At 39.4% G+C, this 26,607-nt stretch overlaps 1 protein-coding gene across 1 annotated transcript in view; it reads left to right on the top strand.

Annotated features, from left to right (window-relative positions):
- Positions 1 to 8,834: 8,834 nt before the first annotated feature.
- Positions 8,835 to 26,607, top strand: part of fbxo41 (F-box protein 41) — a 45,949-nt gene continuing 28,176 nt past the window's right edge. The window contains exons 1-3 of the mRNA XM_071503565.1: positions 8,835 to 8,946; positions 23,562 to 24,351; positions 25,233 to 25,462. Of these exons, the coding sequence (XP_071359666.1) occupies positions 23,803 to 24,351; positions 25,233 to 25,462 (779 nt within the window). The 5' untranslated portion in view covers positions 8,835 to 8,946; positions 23,562 to 23,802. The remainder of the gene's footprint in view (positions 8,947 to 23,561; positions 24,352 to 25,232; positions 25,463 to 26,607) is intronic.

Raw genomic sequence — 26,607 nt, 5'->3', positions numbered from 1 at the left:
AAAATCACAAGGGCTGTACTTGATAAGACATACTCGTGTTACTATGGCAACATCCATGGCTCAAGCTAAGAATGCAGAGATCTGGATAATCATTGTCACTGTGATAGATGTGGTTTTGCTATAAGACCCATTACTATATTGGGACATTAACGTGTTTGCAGTCAACAAGATCAGTTTCCATTCAGAAATGATCAACAATGGCTTTACATACACACCACTGACTGCAACACAAAAGCGTCTGTCCATCATTACATCTCAATTTTCAAGATTAACATACTCTGTATATGTCTTGTTGTACAAATATGTACAGATCAGTTCTACAATGCAATAATTAAAATGACAATATTGTGGCAGTTTGTACAAATGATGAATCATTTTAAATGGATCCTGTTTTCCAGTTTTTCTGACAGAAGACATGTAGCATTTGCTGGATATCCTGCACAAACACTATTAGTCACTAGAATGTAAGACAGAATGTACAGTGCACACAGTACAGTATTCATCCCCTTGGAAGTTTTCATGTTTTATTGCTTAAAAAAGAAGATTTAATGTGTTTTAGAAAAATGCCTTTAAATGCTGAAGTGAAAACAGCTCTGTGCAAAGTTATTACAAATATAAATGAGATAGGTAATTTAAATAATTAGACAATTTTATAGGCATTGTATAAAATGGCTGGTAATGCATTTATCTGTTTTGATAAAAACAGTATTTGCTGGTATGTGTACCAGGATGCTTTCTTTGTCTGGTGGAATCCACCTTGTAAATTAGATTGCTCATGCTTAGTTGCAAATATGTATTTTATCAAATTCAGTTTATTAAATTGAAAACATACATTTGTATCAGCAGAGAAATAAAATTACAGTTTCTCAGTAGCTGGCTTTATAGTCATAATATTTCTGCAGAGCGGCAAACTATAAATAACAGCAGCACTGTTTGCCAAAAATTACTTGAAGGATTCTTAAGATGATTTGCAAATGTTTTACATTCACTCATTGTTTGACCTCTTGCACCAGAGCGTCTCCGCACACACTCACCTAAATCGCTGGACTGCTCGATGATCAACTGTACACTTAGAGTTGAGTTGCATTGTTGTGAAGTGAATGTGATAATGATTTTCAAGCTGCTAACCAGCAGTTTCACATTTTCACATTTTATCCTTTTAATGAGTATAATTGGCACTTGAGGTGATCTATTGATATTGGCTTGGCTCCCACAGGCTTGTATGTTTCTCCATTGTGTTACCTTGAGTGTTAACAGACGGCAAAAGCCCATTTGACTTACTGATGTAACAAGAATTCTTCATGCTTTGAGGAGGCCAGGCTGACAGTCATTTTGCACTGTGTGTGGTGTCTGATCAGTGAGCATATTGATCTGTGAAAGATATTTCCTCAGTATTTACACAGGATTAATATGGCAGACACATCCTGTATAATCATTTTTGAGCATTGTATGTTGCTTTGATTTTAGAAATAAGAAAAACAGGCTGGTGACAAGGGAATAATCACCCATCAAGACGCAATGTCTGCACTAACAATAACAGACACTGAAATATTTGATTTGACCTTGTTCTGGTAACTAAAACTGATATTTCTCTTGATAACTGTTATAATATTCATCAGTTAATCCTTGCATATTACTGGTGCCCCCTGCTGTCCAAAGCTTTAACTGCGTAATGCTGGATCATGCAGTCATGGCATATTGATGTATTTAAGTGTGGCTTATTTAGCCTAACATGACCTATTGAATTAAATTGACATTAAGGTCAGATAGAAAGGGCTCATTTATTTTGAGAATGTAATCATAAAATACCCTGGGAGGGGGTTAAGTATTGTCCCAAAAATAAAATTGTAGGTTTCCTTTATGACGAATCAAACATGTGATTACCACAGCTGCTTCTATAGATGTTTGTCTCTTCACTGATTTGATGTTGACATCACTTGAAAACATACGTGTTAAATGACTTCAACATACTTAATGTTTAGCGTCATGCATAACAATAATAACAATAATAATAAGAGATATTGCCCCAGTCCTCTCCCCTTTTTTCACCTTTATATAACCTCTCAGCCAAAATAAAATAAACTCCGGGCAAAACGTTTTCATTGTACAAAAATGTCAGACATGTGTTGTGGTTGCTAAGCAAACAGTGACTAATAATATCTACATGGAAGAGGTTTGCATTAGTGCAGCAAGCCAAAGCACAGCATGTCTCAGTCTCTACCAATCTAAAGACAATGAAGGTTCACCACACTGTAATTACCCGACAATGAGTTTGTCAGTCACTTCTCATAAATATGAATAAGGAGGGATGGATAAAGGTGTTCGGTCTAAATTTGCCACGGTTTTTGACGTGAGAACGAGAAAACGGCCCAGCATCATATTCATCCTATCAAAATCTCCTGAGGGAGAGCGTTTTTAAGCTTTTGTGTGTCAGTCTTTCCCTGTCATGACTGGATGAGTGCAGTATGTAGAGGGCGTAGAGGGGTAGAGATTGATGTAACAGGTTTGGGTTTTTACTTTTTAAATGATGAAAGGGGTTATATTTTTCAGAACCAGCCTGAAGGTGTCAGCTGTTACTGTGAAATGCAGGAAAATCTCGAGGATATAGTGGACAGCATATCTCTAATAAACAGAGAGATACATCTGAAAATGCTTTATTCACTAGCTAATTTCAATGTTAATGGGCTTTATGAAAATCAACTCTTACACTGCTGCACATGTTTCACTTAGCATCCATGGAGAGCACTCTTGGTGTCACCAAAGTAGGCTTGATCATAACCATTGTTGTACAATTACATTTCAAATTAACAATATAAAAGGTTATTTTGGCATCAGAAACCATAATAATCAATTACTCTTTACTTTAGTCAAGGACACTGTCTGTATCTCATCCAACTACGTCCTTGTTAGTTAATAGTTCAAGTCCTGGATACATTAGTGATTATGGAGCAGCTTAGAGACAGTGTTAGGCCGGACATAAGGTAGAGACAGGTCCTTCTGGCTGCTTAAAACACTGTTGAATGAATTAGTGCGGTGAGAATTTTGGTGTCATAACCAATGTTGGAAAAAACAAAGCAGACAAATGTTTAATAAATCTTGTACGTTAAAGTACCAGTAATTTTATTCAAAATATTATTATCCTGTACAATACTGACCATGTGTATCACCTAAACAGCAACTTGATTCCATTAACATACCTCTTTAACTATGCTGAACTGCAGTAATTATTATCCCACGAGACTTAATACTAGCAATGACTATTATAATTAAAAAAAACAGCTTGATGAGATAAATAAGTAAATACATTTTTAAAAAGGGGAACAATATTTCATTATTTTACAATTATTGTTTATACATTTTAAGGAGTAATTTGCTAATAATTTATTTAAAGTAATTTATCACAATTACAAGGTTTGGACAGGTTTATATAAAACAGCAACAACATCATATGTAGTTTATGTGTTTTACTGTAATTTACGATAATGACTGTATCATAAGCTTTTATATACTGATTGGCCATAGAGAACACACTGTATCTTTGAAGTTTTACAGAGAAAATTATTGAGGAAAATGTAGACATTTGGCATGAATAATTTGACAGTTGCACAAGTGTGATGAATTATGGGCCATTTGACACTTTAATTTTCTGCGTACTTGCTGAGAATGAAGTTGAGTGGACTAAATGAATTCCTCAAAAACATCAGAAGACAAAAAGAGCTCGGCACTTTAATGGCCATTTCAATATTAAGCAGAGTTTATACATTTTGTAGCTGTGTTCATTGTGCAGTTAGGACCTTGGAATATATTCTTAAAGATTTTACATTTGGTATCCTGTATCGTTTTGCCAACCTGATACAGGATGTCACAATAAAAAATGTGATCGTTGTTACATATGACATGTACTTTCATTGTATTTGTGTCACATTACTGAAAACTGTAATTGTGTCATATTTTCCTGTGTAAATGGTCAAAGTGCAAAGACTTTTTTTTACTTGTTTAAATTTATGACATGATTGATGATAGTTTTGAGTGTGCCTAACAAGAACTTTTTAACAAACAGTCGTGTTTTTAAAAGGCAGCATGCATTCCTAAATAAACCTGATTTCCCTCGGTAGAGGGAGTTGTGTGTTGCATAGTAAAATTGTTGATGTGTACCAAATAAGATTTCAATTCACGACGAATATCAAGAACAATAGGGACTGCTGTTCCTTTTCATCAGTGGTAAACGTAGCCACGTGGGAAGCATTAACTAATATATGTCACTTGGTAAGTTATGCTCTGTACAAGAAGTAAATGGTATACCCAAACACAGTATTTTCAAATGGCAGCCTGTAGATAGTGTACTTCTCATCTCTGACCAGTAAGTGGTGCTTGAGCTCCTAAATGGGAAAATTTCAAAATTTCTGGGGATCTTGCAAGGCCCTCTCTGCCTCTCTCTCTCTCTCTCTCTCTCTGGTTGTATTTAAAAGGGGCAAAAGGGGCACTTAGTGTGTCCCACCCTAATGTAAATGAATACAGACATTGATAGGCTACATCCTAAAAACATGTAGCAGTTGAAGTTTATTGACTTTCTTTATTTAAACTCACCCTGTTGATGAACTATTATCAGAAAGTGTTAATGTATATTCAAATAACACACATTCATCTAAATAATGTACAATATATGACCAATTTACATCCTTGTGTGATGATTGTGTTTAATAACAGGATCCCAATCTGACAACAGAGACTCAGATTAGTTGCGATTTGGTATTCCCCAACCTTCAAAATCAGTGTATAAAAATAATCTTGGTTGGTTCACACAGAGAACTTTTAAACCTTTGCAGTGACAACTCAGTTTTACTTGCAGGCACTATATGAACTCCATACTAAGGCTTAGAGGCAGGTTGCTTTACATGCTTAACCCTTAATGTAGCATCATTTCGGCAACATCTAGGTCTGTGGGAGAACCATCCACTCAAGATCAGTCAAGACTGAAGTTGGTGGATGTTATTTATTGTAAAGTAATAATGTGGATGACAAAAGCAAATATTAGTTGCTGTAAACACTCAGCCATTTTTAAGGCACTAGTGCAGAAAATATCCCCAGGCTGTGACACATGGGACCAAAACATCAGCTGCAGCATAAAGCACTTAAAGCTGATTTCTGGTTGTGTAGCCTTGGTTCTATTTTCTTCTCTTTTCTGTTACCACATAGCAATTCAATGTATGATTAGTTGAAAGAGTTATAACCCCCACTATGACTCACATAAACACACTGATCTAGAGTGTTCTCAAACTTTGTGATGTCAAGGACCCACAAAGAAATAAACAATATGCTGCTGGTACCATATCTGAGTACAAGTGTTTTGTAGTTGAAATGGCTGCAAGAGAAATAACTCTGAAAGAGAAAAGGTGAGAACATTGAAGTGAGCACCTATAAAATCTAAGATTTAACCTACATTTAAAAGCCTAACCGGGGACCAGGGCTGGAAATTCTGTATGGTTCCTGTTAAACAAACAATTGTTTGATTCAATTCAATAACCAGTCCTTTTAAATGTATGTTGCTTTACTCCATGGTCATGGTCCAATTATTCAATCAATTTATTAATTAATCAACAAGCAATAGTATATACAGCTGTTCCTGGTCCCTCTTTCTCCTGTCAACCCCACTGATCAAGGCAGATGGCTGCCCTACATGAGCCTGGTTCTGTTGGAGGTTACTTCCTGGTAAAAGCTTGTTTTTCCTCTCCGCTGTCGCCAACTGCTTGCTCATTGTGGGATGTGTTGGGTTTTTTCTATAATAGTAATAAATTGCTTTGAGATAATGTATGTTATGATTTTGCACTATACAAATTGAATTGAACTGAACTGAATTGAATCAAATTGAACCAATTAATCCAGTACAACACCACCACTGACTACAGCAACACCAAGGCTGTATGCAGGATTTTTTGAAATAATGAAGTCAAATGTCAAAAGCCCCCCAGTGCCACCCTACCCCTCTGGAGAAATGTTTGACTTCCCACCCAGAGTTATCTGTCAAATTTTCTTCCCCCATGCATGTTATCTATATTAATTCAACTTTTGGAATATATATATTTTTTATTTTATCTAATTTGTTTCTAAGCCTTCCCTACTACCCAAAAGATACATAGAGAAATATGAAATCTCTGCATTTTAACTACATTTTTGGTACATTTGGTAAAAAGTCACATGCAATACTGTACTACTCTAAAAATGTCAGAATCATCCTTTAAAAACCCATTATGTTTAATTTGTGTATAATTGCTAGATGTAAATACTTTATAATACATATTTACCTTTAGTCATTAGAAACAACCTTATTGAAACAATACTGAGGACACCTCTCTGACAACTACGTGACAAATGATTATTTTCATTGTCACTTGTTTGACCAGCAGTTCAAAATCCAAAGTTTTGACAGTTACCGAAAACCAGGTCAACTTTATTTTTACTTAGAAAAATGCACTTGCTTAAAGTGAAGCACGTGTTTCTGGGGCCCCTGGAGGTCTGGGGGCCCTGTGGCATTTGGCTGATATGAAACAGGACTCTGTATAAAACAGAGGAAAGCAGCAAATCCTCAAAGCAGAGAAGCTGGAACCAGAGAATTCTTGATGTTTGACATTTGTACTTGATGAATCACTTAAACAAGTAATTAGGTGGGATTGCTGCAACCCATTCCCACTACATGTTCTTCTCAGGTTCAAAAATTCCTTATTATTGATTTGTATGTCCCTCTAGATGCTTCAACATACAAACTCCGTTCAAACTTTAAAATGCTCAATTAGGACATTATCAAATGTATTCAGTTTATTGATATATTTAATAATTTCCAAAATATTCAATATTTTTCTGGCACGTTTCTCAATATTGTATTGTGAAGAGCTGCCTAAAATGTCCTGGTTTGCCCTGCAATGGAAAGTCATTTTATTTAATATAATTATGTGTTTTCATAGTGATGCCAGAATCCACCTCAGGCCAGTACCACACCTTATGGTCCTCCACATCCATCAAGAAATGGTAAGTTATGTTCGTGACTACACCACATACATGTATGGGCTCAAATTAGAGTCAAAAGTGTTTTGAGCTTGTAAAGTGATGTTTACAAGTAATTCCAAACATTATTATAAATCAGCCTTTGTAAAGCTGTCAAATAAATCTGCATCAGAAATTCAAGTGTGAACGTGAAAAAATTGTGCTCGTGTAGAAGAGATTTTTATTTGTCAAAAAAGACTATGTGAATCAAAACTATGAAGAAATGATCACTGTTGAGGTTAAACAAAGACAAGGTTCTGTCAACATCTGTGTACTGATACAGAGCAGAAAACTGTGTTCAACTCAAAAGTTCACACAGTGTGCAACACTGCAAGGGTCAAAATTCATACTTGTCAGTGTCACACACTGGGAATGTTGCACGCTGGGTTTCGTGCAGTTTTCTGCTCCGTGTCTGTGCACAGACATCCACAAAAACATTTCCTCTTTCACAGTGTCTGTGTTTAACCCCCTCACCGATCGTTTGTTGTTGTTTGTGTTGATTCACATAACAAATACCAATCTCTTTTTGTCAAAAGCACATTTTTTCATGTGCACAGATGTAAATTTCTTATGCCGGTTAGTTTTTCAGGTTTACAAAGGTTGATTTATAACTGCTTTGGAATTATTTGTAAACAATACTTTACAAGCTCAAAATCGTTTTGACCCTAATTTGAGCCTATATACAGTAGGTGTCGGGGGACAAGTTTGGGGGGATGAGACAGTCTTCTGTGCCGGACCAAGAAGGGGTCAGACTAACTGCGACCCCCAGCAGCTAGCTTGCAGCTTGGCCCATGCTGAGATGGGGTCAAGCTAGCTGCCTCCCCCTTTTTTCTTTTTTTCTGAAACCCCGATTTTTGATAGTTTCTGGGTGAGAACCTGTATTGTACATGGCTGTGTTTTTCAACTCACTTACACAATATAACTCACATCTAAACTTTTTTTTACTGCCTCCACCATGTGGTTTGCATTCCTCATCCTTTCTCCCTTTTCCCCGTCTCTTCATACTTCTTTAACTGTTTTGATAATACTATTTCAAGTGACTCATAATTGACTAATTATTTCAGCACAACTAAAAAAAACAAACAAACAAAAACAAACAGGTCTAAATCTTGGACAGAGCTTCTGGATTTTCTCCAGAAAAAGGAAAATAATGATTTGTAATGCAAACTATGAACTAGGAGGAGGATCAGTAGATGGTGTACTGTGCAAGTAATTTACGAAGTGGATTTAGAGTTAAGTCACTCTTTAAAGTGTCCAACTGTGCCAAAACACCTCTAATACTAAAACCGTAGTTTATACATCTGAACTACCTCTAAGTATAGTGAGGATCCCCAAGAGCAAAGCCAGCATGAGGTCTATGAATTGCAGGGCTCCTCATGCTCCCCTTGGTATCCAGACTGTCCAGAAACAAACTGGTTGGATGATGATTGACAGGACGCTAAATAGTAAAAGCTGTGGCACATGGGTGATGTTTCACAACCCAGCTGGCAGGACCAAACTGACTTAACAGGTTGTAATGCTGAGCTGGATGAATGGGATATGCTGTCTGCCTGCCTTCCTGCCTGTCTGTCTGCCTGTCTGTCCCTCCTGCATGCACACTTTCTCCACACCCACAACCTCAGCAGACACAGGTACAGTAATCTGCCTTTAATCAGAAAATGGGAGGGATGTATTTATTTACGATTCGCGTTTTTGCATCTGTTCAAGCCTTCTCTCTCTCTCTCTCTCTCTCTCTCTCTGCTCTTCCTCTCTCCTCCCTCCTCTCACTGTCTCTCCTCCCTGGCCGTCCTCTGCAGGCCTGCTCCTCTCTGCTGCAGAGAGGGGCTGCGTGACGTCAGTGAAGGCTGGAGCGGTTCCTTGGTTGGAGCGGAAAAAAAAAAAAAAAAAAAATGGGGAGAAGATTGCGAGGTGAGTGAGACGCACATTTCTTTCTTTTTTTAACCCCCTCTCCTGATCACATTCGTGTTGCTGTGCGTGAGTGTGTGTGTGCGTGTGTATGTTTTTTTTTTTTTTCTTTTTCCTTTAATCGCTTCATTGACGCGGCTGCTCCTGTGCAACGATTTAACGCAACGTCGGGAAGTCCGGTCCAGCGACGAGCCAGTGCTGCTGTGAAAACAGGGGAATGTCGCCCTTTCCTCCGAGAGGGCGACAGCTGCTGCTGCCTTCAGCATCGCTGCGAATTAACCTGACTCCAGGCCCGTTTGTGCATATAAGTCATTACGGTGGCGTTCATTGGCGTGACATGACATTTGGTGGTGCCGCTCGTCCACACCCACATGATATGCAGCTTGTGACTGATCCATGTACAGTGCAGATGTGAGGATCAATGTGGGTATTATTATTATTTATTTTTTTTAAGCGCTGAATGTGCCAATGTTTACACACATCGTTTACCGCTTGAGTCAGCTCCTCAGACCGACAGCAGACTTTGATGGGCCTGTTTGGCCTGGATGTGTGGGGACTGTACCTGCTGTTCCTCTACTTGGAAATATTAAGATGTGGTGTATTGCAAGTGAAATAAATCCGTTTATTTCGTGCACGTTAAGCTGCAGCCTGGTGGGGCATGATTCCACACATAATTTTATCATAAACTACATTAATTTATTATCTTCTTCCAGTCAAGTTCACAAACTGAGGTCTTCATGCTGAATAGGTTTTTAATGTTCCTCAGAGCTCACTTGTTAAGTGTCGAAGGAAGCCATGACTCTGTAATGTTGACACTTTAATAATAATAATATTTCCATATGACTCCTCAAACTCTCCTGGTGTGCCTCAGCTCACTGCTGAAGTGACAACCAGCCAGCCAGGGCTGCTGGAGTTTGGGAAAGTGTCACGTGACTGCAATGCATGAAATATCTGTCTCAGAGTCAGTGGGCCCTAGCCTGTATTTCCTGCTGTGTTTGTAGAATCAGATGTGACAAAAATTGGAGCTAAAAAAAAAAGATAACTACAAGACTAAAAAAACTGAAAAGAAATGAGTCTGATTGATTTTCTGCAGGATGAGATTGGTTTTAACTGTCAAGAGATAGCTGAGCTTATGAGTCCTTGACTCTTCCTCTGTTGAAGACACAGAGTTGTGTTTTGTATCTGCACTGCAGCACTATACAACATGCATTCACATGCTACATGCCTTTGTGCAGTGCCCCTGACTGGCTTCTTCACTCACTCGTCCAAGACACATTTTTTAACATCTTACCTGCAATTCTCAGCAGTCACATAAATGTCACTGCAGTCAGATGGTTTCCCATATTTTACTGGTTGTTGTGCAGCGCTTAGCACCGAATATTCCTACCGGTGAGTGTGTATGGTTACATGACTTTGTGCACTGACTATGTGTGTTTTCATTTGGTAAGCACGTGTGTGTGGCTCCTAGAACTTCAGTGGTGAATCCCATATTCATTGCCCATGATTCCAGAGCAGAGAGAAATCCACTGCTGCTAAAAAACATCTTGAAGACTGTGTCCGTTGCCATGTGGTAAACAGTTTCTGTCTCTCTATTTTATGCACCGATTGACTGCTTCAGTTATTGTTACAGTTGTGTCTCTGGATGTGCGGTTCACAGATCAGACGGGGATACAGATACAGGGTAGGACCTGTCAGGATGCTGTCAGTCAGCTAGAAACACTCACACTGAAATTCTCATATCCAACAAATATTTAAGTGCAGGTCCCTATATTAGACACATGGGAAACATATATATACAGTATATAGGTTAAAGCTGGAGAAATTCTGTATTTTTGATATTGTCAACAAATCCCATGAAAAGACCAAAACCATCAATGCATCTCTCAAAACTTTTCCCCAAGCCTCTCTATGTTCTTAAAGTTCATCCCATTTGCTGCTGTTCAAGACAAATTTCAAGACACAGGTTGAAGGATTAATGCCAAAAAAACTACAGTGCTTGTATTTATCACGATGATGGAACACGTCAGCCAGCTCAACAGTTTGGCTGACTTACACATTTTTAATAGTTTCTGGACAACAATTGAGGTCTATGGCATAAAGATTTAAACTAAATCAGGCTTTTGCAAAATGGTCAGTATTTAGTAGATAGTGGGATCATTTAATTAACTGATTAACTACATTATAAATAAACAACTCCATAATATTCGTACTGTCAGTTTCTCTCAGTTTTCTAGAGTCCAAGCTGATGTCTTTAAATGTCTTGTTTTGTTTGACCAACAGTCCAAAATCCACACATATTTACATGAAAATAAATCCCCACACTGGATAAGGTGAACATTTTTGCTCAAAAAGTTACTCAGCCAGTTAATTGATTATAGAAATATTTGATGATTAATTTTCTGTCAATCGACCAATCGTTTCAGCAAATATAGACTATCACCAGCCTTATCCTTCAAAGCAAAAACACTCTGTCCTCTAACAAATCCAGACTAGTTCTCAGTTTTGTTATTTCATCGTTGTCTCGTTTCATGCTGTAAGTAGCTGTTCTCTTGTGATCAGACTGTTTTTTTTCCCTTTAGCTAATCATTAATTTACAGCTCATTCTCAGTATTAAATTCTGCTATAACAATGTGCCCATGCACAGCTGCCTCAGACATCTCCCAGCCACTCTGTTTTTGTTGCGCCTGCCTGCAAAATGGTGTTCATCCAACCATCACTCAGAGATCTAGGATCAGGCCCATGATTCTGGCCTTAGGGCATTCAAACTTTTCTGACAGCTCATGTTTGCCAGGCTGTATTTGGAAAAATACTGATAGTGATGTGTAAATGGCTCTCATGCAATATCTACTTATTTGTCTTTATTGTTTTAAGATTTTTCAGCCCATAAAATAATCACATAAACCTTATGATTGACATGGTACCAATTTTTATCAAATGGTCTCTCATTTGAAATCTCTCACCTTGTTAGTCAGAGTGCCATATGTCTGTCCAATTGAAATATGAAATATGAAATGTTTAATCTTCACAGATTTCGTCACTCTACCAGTAACGTGAATATCATGCCACCACAGGCTCAGGATTAATGAGTATAAGTGGACCTCAGAGGCAGTCGAAATGTGCCCACAAATCATAGAGGCCATTTTCTGCATCATTTCCCACAGACATCCTTTATAGAAGCTTCCTCCCCAATCTTGTTTAGGCTAGCACAGAGGGTTTAATGTACTCACATAAGAAGCTTTCTTGTGTTCTTTGTCGAGGATGTGGAATCCTGAGAAAGTGTAGTATCTTAATCCAGCTCTGTTGGATAAGATGCTGTAACTCTCCTGAATGGCAGCGACAAATGTGTCACTGAAACTGAATCTGCATAGCTAGCAGTAGCTTAGATTAATGCCAATAAATGCTAGGTAAACACTCAGTATGGCTTATTAATGGATCTAATTACCTGTTGAGGAAGCTGCAACATCAATCATATATTTTTTATATTCCTACATTAACAAGTTGGTATCAGTCCAATTTCCCTTCCATACCTGTGGAAATGAACAAACTGGACATAACATACAGACTTGTCCACATACATAGTGGACAAGTCTGTGATCACAGCTGGATTCACAGCAGTTAGTGTGTTTAACAACATCTCCATGGCATGCATTGATGCTGTACATATACTGGAGGCTAACTGTTAACTGAACAGTCGTCTGGATCGATAGTAGACAGTGGTGAGCCGGGGAGTGAGTCTGTCCCTCAGCTCACATTAGTGAAAGTCATTCCATCTCATTCACTATCCCACCCTCGTCCCGTCCTGAGCTCCCGTAATGATGCTCATTCTGTGTCACTGCAGTGAGAGCTGTGCAGCTTTAGCTTTCATGTTGGGTTCGGTCTCTCTGTGGTCACTGAATGTTAATACTGCTTCAGTGGTTGCTGGCTGGGGCTATGTCATTAAATATGAAAGAGCATTTACATGGTGTCCTCCTTTGTCCTTGTGTTAATGAAATGGCTAAATGAGAGATGCAATAGCCATCAACAACTTTTAACATTTGAAATCTACCTTATTTTACCAGTTTCTTTTTTTTTTGTGTTGTTGTTGAGACTACACTGAAAAAGTTGGGGTATATTATACTGCTTGATTAGACAATTATGTAATCACAAGATCAGTTCTACTATTTGACTGACATGACTACTGGCTCTTGAGTTACAGAGAGAGCCTGTTACTTTAAATTTGCAAGAACAGATTTTATTTTGGCCACATGGGAGCACTGGAAATATATTGTGACCACAGCACTGTCATATTGTCTCCTTTTAAGGTGACATGGCGCACTTCTTAACAAACAGTTACATATTTACATATCCTGCAGCTACAGAGCAACATTACCATCATCCACTATTCACCCTGTTTAAGCTTTGTTTTTGGCTCGACCAAATCCAGAGGGAAATATCTGGATCTTTAGCCCCTCAGTGTTCTACTATGTTCAGGCAGCTCATCATTAACTGTCTGTCTGCTGTTTGGTGCTGAGCAGGTAGTGTGCAGTGGGTTTTTAGAACTTTTTCAAAACAACATGATGAGACAGGTGACAGTGACCCAAAACAGTAAAATGTGGGTCGGACAGCTCAACAATTAGCTATTAAGCTCTGCAAAGCCTTTGTAGGTTCATCACTATGAATGACCCCACATTGTGATTTTGATTATAGTTGCTTTCAGAAAGTATTGCATCATGGGATATTTCTAGCCTTAATGTCAAAAAATAGCACCGTATTAACCTTATGTCCTAAAGAGAAATGAAATGAAATGAGGGGATACTGTCTCCAAACAATTAGGCTATAAGCTAAGCTACAATACAGCAAAATCGTCTGCCAAGCTGCCACCAAATACTGTGGGAAAATGTTAGAAGATGAAAAGCCCATGAGATGTGTGTAAGTGACATTATGCAACAAAAAACACGATGAGGGAATGCCAAGCACAGGCGAAATTTTGGTGAAATGGTTTATTAGAATTATTTTCAAACAATATGTCTAAAGGAGCTATTTTTAAGTTCAAACTTAATTACTTTTCTCACCAAGAGCTGTCTTCAGCAGTGGAAAGCAACCCTCTTGTTTCACATCTATTTCTATTCTTTTCTTATACTGAAGTTAGCATGCTAACCAGCTCGGCCCGGTCAGCTTGTCGTGTCGTTTTTGGATACCCAGTCACTGTAGCTCTCAGTCTGACCTGAAGAAGTTGCTCGAAGAAGTAGTATTATAACCTCTTGTCTTGTAAACGCAACAATGGCTGTAGCTCTTACGAATATTGGTACATAAACAGCCATTAATGCTAAAGTTGGCTGTGTAACAATAACAAAACTAACAAATAGCGCCTTTAACTATTATGCTAAAGACTTCAAGCATAAGGACAAACTGATGAGTTTGGCAGACGTATCACAATAAATTGCCTCTACTCCAACTAAGAGCAGGACAGTGCTGCTACTGTTAACAGTGCTATAAAGCAGAGTGTCAGTCTCTAGCAGGGCTAGGATCCTACCAGAGCCAGAAGTCAGCTCAAAGCTTGTAAATGACCACACAACTAAATGCACTGGTTAATGCTGATTCTTAGATTGTGTCATAGTAACTATGTGCTTATTTTAGTTGTTTGCTTTTTTTGTTTGTTTTAATTGGTATTGGTTTTATATCAATATAGATGTTAAATATGCTATATATCATTTTCTTAAAATATCCATAGCAGATGTTGCAAAAGAAAAGGGGGTGTCTGGGTATCACTGTCACAAGATGAAATGTTTTGGTCTGATCTTCTTCAGAAGAGTGGCGCTCTGTATAATGACCAAAGTGTGCTGAGTCTTTTCCAACATAAGTGGTTATGGTTGCCCTTTGCTGTCAGGTGAGCAGCCCCAAGCTATGAGATTGTCCTGTCATGGGACTCCCATGGCTTACTCAGGGCTAACACATTTTGACACACTCATGTAGGAGCCTAGAGGGCATTAGGACCTTTCACTAAACCTTTTGTCGTTCAGTTTATAAAGGAGTTTATAAGCTGTAGTGTAGCCTGTCCTGGGAGCACGTCAAAGCTATGAAATGTTTTCCTCCAAGTCAGCTATTGTCAGAGTTCTTGCAGTCTGCAACACATTTTACATTGAGGCTTTTATACTATATGCCATGCAGAGAAAATTAGGGTTGGGCAATATGATTACTTTGTTGAAGTGTTATCTCTTTATTTACTTGGAGTTTTATTCTAGCGTTGGCTGTGAAAGTAATAACATGGGAGTGGGTGGAGCACATTTTCAACATGAGAAATACCAGCAGTGATCACAGCTCCATTGTTGAAGTGTAGGATGATGCTCGTGTCACACCTCTCATGCAGTCTTGGCACCGCCAGTATTATTTACAGTAGCATACTGTGAACTGCCAGTTCGAGTTCAGTGCTGCAGCATCTCTGGGTGAAGCTTTGCAGAGGACCGGCAGGATGGCTGTGAAACACCTTGACTCACTCTTTTCCTCACACCTCCTAGCAAACCAAATCTTTATCAGAGAGCACAGGCACACAGGAATAAATCTCACCTGACTATGAGATAGAGCCCCAGAGCCGGTCTGGTGAGCTGAGATTGTGTGAAGCTGAGTGCCATTTTGCTTGTTACCGGTGATTTTTATTATTAATGAATGAATTTAGACCAATTTGATCATTTGGTGTTCTGTTTGGTGCTCCATCCAGAGTCAAGCCTTTAACAGGCACATCTTTAGTGTAGCCTGAGGGCCAGCTGATGTTTTATGCACATGGTGCAGAGCTTAAAAATTCTGTTGCATTGACTGCAGCATACAGTATTTTCACACATTTAAGTTTGAATTAAATAATGTATTATTGTAACTCCACTTTCTGTGATTCTATACCTCTGGTAATGTCAGCTGATCCTGATGTTGTTAAAGGAGATATTTGTAAGTTTTACAATTGCTACATAGCCAACATTATGATTAACAGCTGTTTTTTTTCACTCACCAGTCGAGAAGAATTGTTGTGAGTTCAGCATCAAACATAATTTCTTTACTTGTCAAGAGCTGTCTCCAGTTGTGGATAACAACCCTCTCACTTCCTATCACTAATTCTCTTCCACTGAAGTTAGCCTGCCAACCAGCTTGCTCCTGCCCAGTTGGCCTGTCTCATTAATTTCTGATACCGAGTCACTTGCACTGTCCAGTCTGCCCAGAAGAAGTAGTGCTGCTCAGAGGGCATGTATAACCTTTGGTCTCATAACTGCAACAATGACTGAAGCTCTCCCCAAGACTGGCAAGTCAACAGCTGTTAATGCTAATGTTAGCTATGTAGCAATAGCAAATCTAACAAATAGCTCCTTTAAAGCCTTGTTTTTCAAATGAAAGCACAGTTCAGTCAGACACCTGCATGGATGTGACTGGACATTAGTAGGCAGCTGATGTGAAGCATGAATATAGCAGCTGATGCCAATCGGGTAAAGCAAGAGCGACTTCAGTGCTCTGCCTGATCTAACTGTCATCAGTTCCTTGCATCTCTTACATTGATGACAGAAGTAACGTTAAACTAATCTGGAATATTTTCAGCAATTCTCCTACTATTCAATAATCAGTGGTCTGTGGAAACCTGGTAGTTAAGGTGATTTGAGAAACCATTAGATGCACAACACAAACCAAAGAGAAACATAAATCTCAAGGGTTTTAAACCTACTTATTCAAGTTCTGTCTTGTTTATAGTACTAACAGCTGTGCAGAGCACTAGCATCCAAATTAATTTACTTATAAGTCCTTTTAGATAAGTATGTCTCAAAGGATATTACAGGGAATGAAAAATATGCTTAGATCTAATAAGTGAATAACAAAATGCCAAATGATTAAATACAGTATTTAAGAACACACAATATACCCTGCAGATGCCTGCGCTTTCCAATGTTTGACCATTGGCGGTGTAAGAAAAAACTTTAAAGAAAATTGTAGCCTGTAAGTGTGAGAATGTGTGAGAATGTGTGAGAAAGTGTAAGAAAGTAAGAAAGAAAGTTGAAAAGGGAGTGACCTTGGGAATGCTGAGTCAATGAGGGATCACCCACTGAGATGGTTGAGCTTGCAATGAGTGCTGGAATAAAATATTAATATATCCCGTAAACTAGTGGCATGGATCTCCAAAGCTTGTGGTTTGATGAACAGATGTTACTGGTGTTAGCCTCTGTCTTCTACTCTTAAGTACATAAAATTTTGCTGTGCCCAATGCAACAGCACAGCAGGTACAATCAGGGTGTTATTATGCAAAGCTGCAATAATGTGTCCCATTCCTCCAAACACTGCTGTGTATACAAGCTGTTAGCCAGTGACCACATACCTGTGGTGCTTAAATTTACAAGGTGCAGCGTTCTAGGGAGAGGGTGAGAACGAAGTTGTGTGTCTGTAATCATTTCTGATACAAACAAAGCATATGATTATGCTAGAGACTAAATTACATCGTTATCAAGACACGTCTCTGACTCTGACTCTGAAGCTGAAAAATCATATGAAGTTAGAAATATATGGAAGCTATATAAACATAAATATGCAGCTGAAAACTATAATTTAGTGCTTATTCATTCTTGATTGGGGCTGGGCAATGGATGTAATCAAATGGTAAATGGACTAAAACCCTTAATAATTTTCCTCTCATTCCCTCATGCATATACACAGACACACCAAACACACACCAATGGCCGTGGAGCTACCATCCAAGGCACTGGCATAACCATTGGGAGCAGTTGCAGTTCAGTGTCTTGCTCAAGGGCCCTTTGACATGTGGTCAGGTACCCCTGTCTCCTTGAAATTCTGTTTATATACAACTAATTTGCAACAGCAAAGATGTTTTGAAGGAAATGTAATGCCAACTAGATTATATTTTCTATTTACATAATGAGGAAGTGTTGTTAAATTATGTTGCAAATATGTTGAAACCAAACGCATCAGTAAGATGGTGCCATGCACCAAAATATCTGCTCTTGCAGTACAGTATCCACGTGGGGACTACAGCATTAACATTATAGCACCTCTGTTTCTTTACATTTAACCAAAACCACAATCTTGCCTTAACTTTAGTGGTTTTGTTGCCTAAACCTAACCACGGATGCGACTCTGGATGGAGACCTCAGTCTATGGTGTGACAGTCGTGTGCTTTGTACGTTCACTATCCACCCCAGCCATGTCCTGACGACGCTGACAATTAAATGCAGCACTACATTGATTAAGAAAATCCCCGGGGCATCTTTTCTCTGGTTAGTTTAGTTACTGGATGGTGATCCAAAAAGTTTACTTATTCCTTAAGGTGGCTTGCTGCTTAAATATGTGGCCTTTATATGTGTGACTTGTATATACAGTTGAAACTAGAAGTTTACATACACTATATAAAAAGGCACATAACCCCACCATCTAACATTAAATCAGATTCAACTTTTCCTGTTTTTGGTCAATTAGTATTACCAAAATTATTTCTTTTTGCTAAATGCCAGAATAATGAGAGAGATAATTATTTAGACATTTTTTTATTACTTTCTTGAGAGTTAGAAGTTTACATACATTTCATTAGTATTTGGTAGCATTGCCTTTAAACTGTATGACTTGGGTCAAATGTTTTGTATATGCTTCCACAAGCTTCTCACAATAGTTTGCAGGAATTTTGGCCCATTCCTCCTGACAGAACTGGTGTAACTGAGCCAAGTTTGTAGACCGCCTTGCTCGCACATGCCTTTTCAGCTCTGCCCATAAATTTTCAATAGGATTGAGATCAGGGCTTTGTGATGGCCACTCCAAAACATTGACTTTGTTATCCTTAAGCCACTTTGTAACCAGTTTGGCAGTATGCTTAGGGTCATTGTCCATTTGGAAAACCCATTTGCGCCCAAGCTTTAACTTCCTGGCTGATGTCTTGAGATGTTGCATCAGTATTTCCACGTAATGTTCTTTCCTCATGATGCCATCTATTTTGTGAAGTGCACTAGTCCCTCCTGCAGCAAAACAACCCCACAACATGATGCTGCCACCCCCATATTTCACGGTTGGGATGGTGTTTCAGGCTTGCAAGCTTCCCCCTTTTTCCTCCAAATGTAACGATGGTCATTATGGCCAAAAAGTTCAATTTTAGTTTCGTCAGACCACAGGACATGTCTCCAAAAATTAAGGTGTTTGTCCCTGTGTGCATTTGCAAACTGTAATCTGGCTTTTTTATGTTTCTTTTGGAGTAATGGCTTCTTCCTGCGAGAGTGGCCTTTCAGCCCATGTCGGTACAGGACTCGTTTCACTGTTGATAATGACACACTCTTACCAGCTTCAGTCAGCATCTTCACAAGGTCTTTTGCTTTTGCACATTTCGGACCAAAGCACGTTCATCTCTGTGACACAGAACCCGTCTCCTTCCTGAGCAGTATGATGGCTGGACATTCCCATGGTGTTTATACTTGCATATAATTGTTTGAACAGATGAACATGGCACCTTCAGGCATCTGGAAATTGCACCCAAGGATGAACCAGACTTGTGCAAGTCCACAATTCTCTTCCTGATATCTTGGCTGATTTCTTTTGATTTTCCCATGATGTTACACAAAGAAGCAGTGTGTTTCAGGTGTGCCTTAAAATACATCCACAGGTGTGCCTCTAATTAACTCAAATGTTGTCAATAAACCTATCAGAGGCTTCCAAAGACATGACATCATCATCTGGGCTTTCCCAAATTGTTTAAAGGCATAGTAATCTTAGTGTATGTAAACTTCTGACTTCTGACGTCTAAAAAAATCTTTTTCTCATTATTCTGGCATTTAGCAAAAAGAAATAATTTTGGTAATCCTAATTGACCAAAAACAGGAAAAGTTTAATCTGATTTAATGTTAGACGGTGAAAAAAAAAAAGGTTATGTGCCTTTTTATATAGTGTATGTAAACTTCTGGTTTCAACTGTAACAGCTTCCATACTAAAGAAACACATACGATTTTCCCTGGACATTTCCCACTGTTTCTGTGAATTAGTGGATGTATCATGCATTTTCCACTTACACAGTCTATATATTCCTCCACCTTCTTGCAGATGCCTTACTCATCCACACCTTTTCAGTTCCAGTCTTTACCTTTTCTATATCTTCATTCTGTCTGTTTATTTGAGACCATTCAGCTGTGACTCCCTCATGACTTTATGTTCAGTAACCTTTTTCTTTTTGTGATAGAAATTGACTGTAGGAGCTGTAAACAAGCCTCTCCCCTCAAGTTCACGTTACTGCCCTGGTGTAAACAGCAATAGATACGGAGACTTTTTGTCCTGATACCATCTGTCTCACTCATGACCTTGTTGTAAAGAAGCATGAAGCCCTTACTCTGTTTCATGTAGGTCTTCTGTATATGTTTTGATTGGAATGGACCTTAGGGCCTCATTTGACCGTCTGAAAGCATCTATGTGACTGACATACAATGAAAATGAGGTTGTTACTGTTTCCCAGCAAAGAGCTTTTAAAAAGTAGTTTTCCATTAAAAGTCTGCAAATAGGGTTGCTCAAGTAACTGAAAAAAACAACCACTTAGGGCAATATTTTCGATGTCTTGTTGAGATCTTTACTAATGCCTCTGTATTCAGCCCTAACAAGAGACAAGGACAAGTGAAAATAGTAGATTAACAGTTCATAAGAGATATACTGTACTTCTCCTCCTGTATATCTCTTCACTATTAGGCCACACAGTCGGCAGATAAAAGAGAGAGACCACTGGATTCAGATAGGATAGCTAGCTTGCTAGGGCTTGCTGCTTTTGGCTATTTTTTATTTTAACAGGAAAAGAAGAGATAGGTTTAAGATAACTGTCAGTTACATCTTCTTTTTCTAAACCACACATCAAACCAAGTGTATATGAGACTAGGACTGGCTATAGTATGATATTCCACCCTCTCTCATTGATAACAAAAAAAAAAAAAAACAAACAAACAAAAAAAACCCTGCCCATCTCAACTTCAACAATCGCTTTCCACTATAGATCTGGAAATAGTATATCATTTGTCTCATTTTATGGGTGTTTTTTGAAGTTGTATTTTTTTTGTTCACTATTTTTTGACATTTCAGAGACCAAACATATAATCAATTAATTAAAAAAATCACCAGATAAACTGATAATGGTTAGTTGCAATCCTAGTTCAAAGAGTAAATTTGTTACCTGACAAAGGTCCAAAACTGAATTATCATATTTCTAATAAACTCACGGCTGACAGTGTGCAGGAACTGAGCAAGAACTGATGCTTATTGCTGTGAGAGACCACCATTAACTGTATTTGACAGGATCCTCCCATGGTAAAGCCACTCAGAATGTGTTTCCTACAGTAGAAAGTAGGGGGAAAACACCAAAAAAGCTTCCTCTGGTGTGTCTGCCAATGTAAAACCACAGTAACCACAGTTTGCAAATGGTATTTTTGCAATGTGATTTTCACCTGGATTTATTTTCATTTTCAAAATAGATATTGATTGTTGGGGAAATGAAAACCCCAAAAGATTCAGTGTTTTTGCTGTGACTTGGATTAAATCTCCTGTAGCTGTTTGGGGCTTGTAGAAAAAGTTAGGATTTAAAGACATGAGTATGTGGATTTCTTTTGAATGACACACACGCCCACTATTCACTAGTCCACATTAAAGAAAGTCCTCTGCGATGTCTCAGCTGAGCTGCATGGGCAGGATGTGACATGTGGCTACCAAGCAGCCTCACTTCCTTCCATTTCCTGACTGGTTAAATACCTCACTTAGTAATTTTAAGCAGATGGGAATGCCTGCTGTCTGCAGTGTAGTGACTGCGTTTGTAAAATCCTCCTTCTTTAATAAGTGGGCATGACTTGCCAGCACACTCCCTGATCCAGCCTCACCAGACTTCTAATAACAGTCTCAGTGACTTCTGGGAATTTCCAGTGTATGAGCCCTCTGTGAAGAACGGTCTGCATCTGTGATTTGTGATCACACCACCCGTGTCTGTGCCTACTGCTTCGCTCATTAATAGCTCTTGTAGAAAGTTGTGAGACTGAGAAAATCAAAGTCTGTTCTGGTCTTGGACCGGTACACACCACTACTGCCCAGCTGTGAGAGTCCAAATGGTCCATGTTGATATAAAGATTCTGCACACTCTACTACATGGGCTGCAACGGATATGCAGACCATGTGGACTCAGACTGTTTGGTGGAAACGGCTTTGTACAGCAATCCAAGTTCCAGGCGTCAGTATTCTTGGGCTTGGAACCAGTTCTCATTGGGTTGCTGATTGTTTCAAAATGGTGACTTACAGTAATGAGCATGAGGTAATATGTTCAACATTTATCAATACTTGATAGTCAGGATCTTTTCTACATCTGGACGTGGTGTAGGATGAGTTCAGCAGACCGTAACGGATCTATCAACATCCTCTTAATACTAGAAGTGGACAAGGACACACAAAGGATATTGCTGTTTTGCATCTCAATGGGATTTTTGTCTGTGCTCCTTAATGGCATCTAACTGGATATTCTGTACACTCTCGGCCCTTCTTGGCCAGGTGTCCTTAAATAAAGGAAAAATGAAAAGCAGCACATTTAAAATGGTTCTTAGCTAAAGAATACAGTGTAGATAATGTTGTGTGGATAGTGCAGTGGAAATAACAGACTAACCATATTACTGGTATGTCATGATGCTAGTTTGGTTTTGCTGTCGATAGAGGAACTAGGTTAGTCACAGACTTATCTAGCCACTATCAGTAGCTTAACGTCAGCGTGCTGGTGTCTGAGACTGACCTAAAAATATTTTTCATTACAGTGCTTGATCAGAGAGTTGTACTTTAATTAGAGGACCTGATATGGGGGAACCAATGGAGGCTGAATATCTCTATGATCATGAGCAACCAGTTCTGGGTAATTGGATAAACACAGTGATGTAGTGTTGTGGTAGCAGCTTGACTCAGCCCAGCAACTAAGCAGCAGATGGAAATGACAAATGTTAATGTTTATAAAATAATTCTGGCAGACTTCAGTTTTATGAATGCAAGGTTCATTGCTACTCAGAAGTTGTTTGTCTTTGTTTTATGTATGTTGTACATTTAATTGACTCATCTTTTCTTTAACTTCTACCGGGGTGTTGTTACAAATATAAGGCTGCATTTGAGGCTTATAAGGAACATCAGAAGCAAAGGCTGGATTAGGAGCCAACTCAGATAACAGATAGTGGAGTCTCTTTCTTACTGTGGGTTACTAGATCTCTTTGTAAAGGACTGTTGGCCTAAAGAGATCTGTCTAGCCTGACCTTGTAGACTTCAGACTGGGAAATGATGTTGGCGCTAACAAGCACGCTCACTAATGGATCCAATCCCATTTCCCCAGTCTTCCTCTTTCATTACAGGGTACAAGTGGTGAAGAGGAAGAAAAAAAAAGTTTCAATCAACAGTTACAGGAGTCCATAAACAGGATTTACTCACCCTTGTGCAAGAAAATGCTCTGGAGCACCAGACCCCAGTATATTGTTTTGTAGTTACACTGGGAAGAGTCATTGTCATTAATTTTCTGTCAGCAATTTATTTAACTTTATTAAGTTGCATTTGTTCATTTGATTCTCATTCAGTGTTATACTAAATGAACAGTTTAAAACATTTAAACTCACTTGTGTTTTCTCCCTCTGTTTTAGGACCTCAGGCACAGGAGCCATAAAAGATGAAGTGAAGAGACCACTTAAGTGTTCGCCACTATGTGTGGTCACATGACTGAGCTGGGGCTCTTCCATTGCACATGGGATCTTTCTTCCTTTCCATAGCTGTCCTGTTTTCACCATGAGAGGATCTGTCAGGTGCTTGGACTCTGTGCCATCACACTGGCGCTACCGTTGTGCTGCGTGAGCGCCCCCCCCCCTCCAGCAGTTACTGCACGGAATGGCCTCTCTGGACCTGCCATACCGCTGTCCTCGCTGCGGGGAGCACAAGCGCTTTCGAAGCCTGTCGTCCTTACGTGCCCACCTGGAGTACAACCACACGTACGAGACCCTCTACGTCCTCTCCAAGTCCAACAGTGTATGTGACGCCGCTGCTCTGCTGCCCCTAGTGGCCGAGGGAGCTCTCCTCACACCCGCCAACAACAACGATCCTTTTGAGCCACTGCGGCCTTCAGCTTTAAAGGAGCGGCGCTTCCCTTGCCGTGAACTTCCTTGCGCGGACGACCTGAGTTTGACCCCAGCCAACTCCAACTCTGCAGCGCGGTATATTCCCAATGTGGAGTTTCCCCTGGGGGAGATTTTTATGAAGAAAGCCATGACATCCACAGACCCGGGTCCCCATGGAAACCCCAGCACAGCTGTAGCAGTAGCTGCTAATGTAGCAGCAAGTGCGGTGGAGGCAGCCTATGAGGAAGGCCTGGCCAGGCTGAAGGCGCGAGCGTTTGAACGCCTGGAGCTGGATGAGAGGCTGGAGAAGCTGTCTGAAGAGGTAATTATGATCATTTGGTTAATATGAAAACAGCTTCTACCTCCTTAAAAAACTTCCAGTCGGCTTCAAGTCAACAGAGCTATGGAAATCACTTGTCGGATTTTATATCTCATTTTAGATATCCATTAAGGAACTTGATCCTTGAAATGGGTGAGTTAGTCAGAGAGCACCCTGAGACCATAAAAGTGTCTTAGTCCTTGATGCCAGATTGATCTGCTCAGGCAGGTTATTTCACTGAAGGAAAATAGTCATCATCTTTTGTCTTTAACCTAGATACTGGACCACCAGAAGCACTCTTCCTGACATCCTGAGTCTGCTTTGAGAACCAAATCTGATCAGTTACAGTTAAAAATCTGTCTTAACATTTTATACGTAACCAATGAGGAGTAGCTCAGATGGGAATAAGGTGTCGCCTATAAGGAGCCCGGCGGCCTCATAATCAGGAAGTTCTTTGCTGAATAGAATAAGTACATAAGGAATAACATTAATCAAAAAATGAAGACATCAGTAACAGTGTCCAAGTTTTTAAAAGACAGAAAAGCTTTAGTCTTTGCACTTTTTGGAAAGGCATGACTGCACCACAGATTTTTCATGCTTTTTTCACACCTAAACTTCTGTGATAGAATATTTTTAATAGTCACATTTTCAGAAAAGAAACCAAGCTGGTTAACAAGTGGGGGCAATGAAAGTTTGTTACTGATTTAATTTAATTAGATTTTGTTACAACTAAGTGAAAGTGAGTCCCTTGAACCCAGCCATGCTGTAAAAAATGGATGCAAGTTATGGATCTGTAAGAAATGTTAATGTTGAACATACCTAGTCGTGTTTCATATAACATGATCATTATTGCAGGACAAGCTCAAGTGTTTCATGTCTTGTAGGTGGAGCAGAAAATAGCAGCCCGTGTAGGCCGCCTTCAGGCAGAGCTGGAGAGAAAGAGCTCCGAGCTGGAGCGGGCCAAGCAAGAGAGCGAGCGGCTGAGCCAGGAGAAACAAGACCTGGAGGACAAGGCCTCTGAGCTCTCTCGGCAGGTGGACGTCTCTGTGGAGATGCTAGCTAACCTCAAACAGGATCTGGTGAACAAGGAGGCGGAGCTCAACCACAAACAGCAGTAAGTGAATTGTAGCTGTTCCAGTGGCTCAAACTGTGTCACAGCTACATAAAATGTTTTAGCAGGTTTGACTTAGTATGTTCACAGTGTGCGAGTGACAAGAAAGCAACAGCAAAAACAAAAACACAAATATGGGGTGATTTTTCTTTGTGAAGTTAGTCCAAAGTTGCAGTTTGCTTGTCCATCAGATCGAGTGAGGGTAAAGTACATTTATTTTTTGTATCCTACCTGCAAAAATGGTAAGTATACAAATATACATACTGCCCCGGGACCACAGCTCCTAACTGTGGTCATTTCAGAAAACACATTATCATGCATACAAACACTCGCACACACCCCCCCCCCTCTCCTCCACCTCCACCTCTCTGTTGATAGCGTAATTCTCATTCATATCCACCCACCAGATGTGGTCTGCATCTGTCTCCCTCCAGGGCTGGTTAGTTGCTCATGCTGAATGGAGGGTTGGATGGGAGCGGCTAGGTCGGCAACAGAGTTGTCTAGCTCCCCTCACAGCCCCGTTGCCCGACTCTCGCTCGGGCCAGTCCCTCCTTAAAGCTGCCATGCTGCTTCATGAAATAGTTAAAAGTGCGGCCGCTGTAAAGAGGAGCACTTGGAAATAAATCACAGAACGGTGATGCAAGTTATTGGTGGCTCTGAATCTGTTGAACACGGTTTGGATCTCTCCTACAGCATGGCAGAAAGAGTGAGTAAGACCAGGCTTTATCTGAGCTTTTATTGAAACGAATCCCAGGATGATTATTGTGCCTTCCAAACATTGATGCTATTCTTAGCTTGATGGGGTAGAAGCAGCACATCAGTCTATGTTAAAATGAAATATAATAGGTTAAATCAATGCATCCTCTATCATTATACTGTTATACAAAATGGTGTGGTCTTTTTTTGGCATTGAATTTCCATAAATACAATAAATACAATGTCCAACAGTCATTCAGTTCATAATTCATTATTTACAGTGTTTACAAATGTTTACAAAAGGGGATCATGAGGCACAATAGAGAGAAGAAGAAAATGCTCTGAATTCAATAAACTTATTATATTATTGTTATTATTAGAACATAGTTGGTTGAAGCATCTACTTTCATTCTCAGACAGTTCAATAAAGGTGTCAGATACAGGTATATAGG

This window comes from Trachinotus anak, unplaced genomic scaffold (assembly GCF_046630095.1).
Source record: "Trachinotus anak isolate AG129_WGS33_773 ecotype Australia unplaced genomic scaffold, CSIRO_AGI_Tana_v1 ptg000019l, whole genome shotgun sequence".
NCBI lineage: Eukaryota > Metazoa > Chordata > Actinopteri > Carangiformes > Carangidae > Trachinotus > Trachinotus anak.
This window is presented reverse-complemented; position numbering and strand designations above follow the sequence as displayed.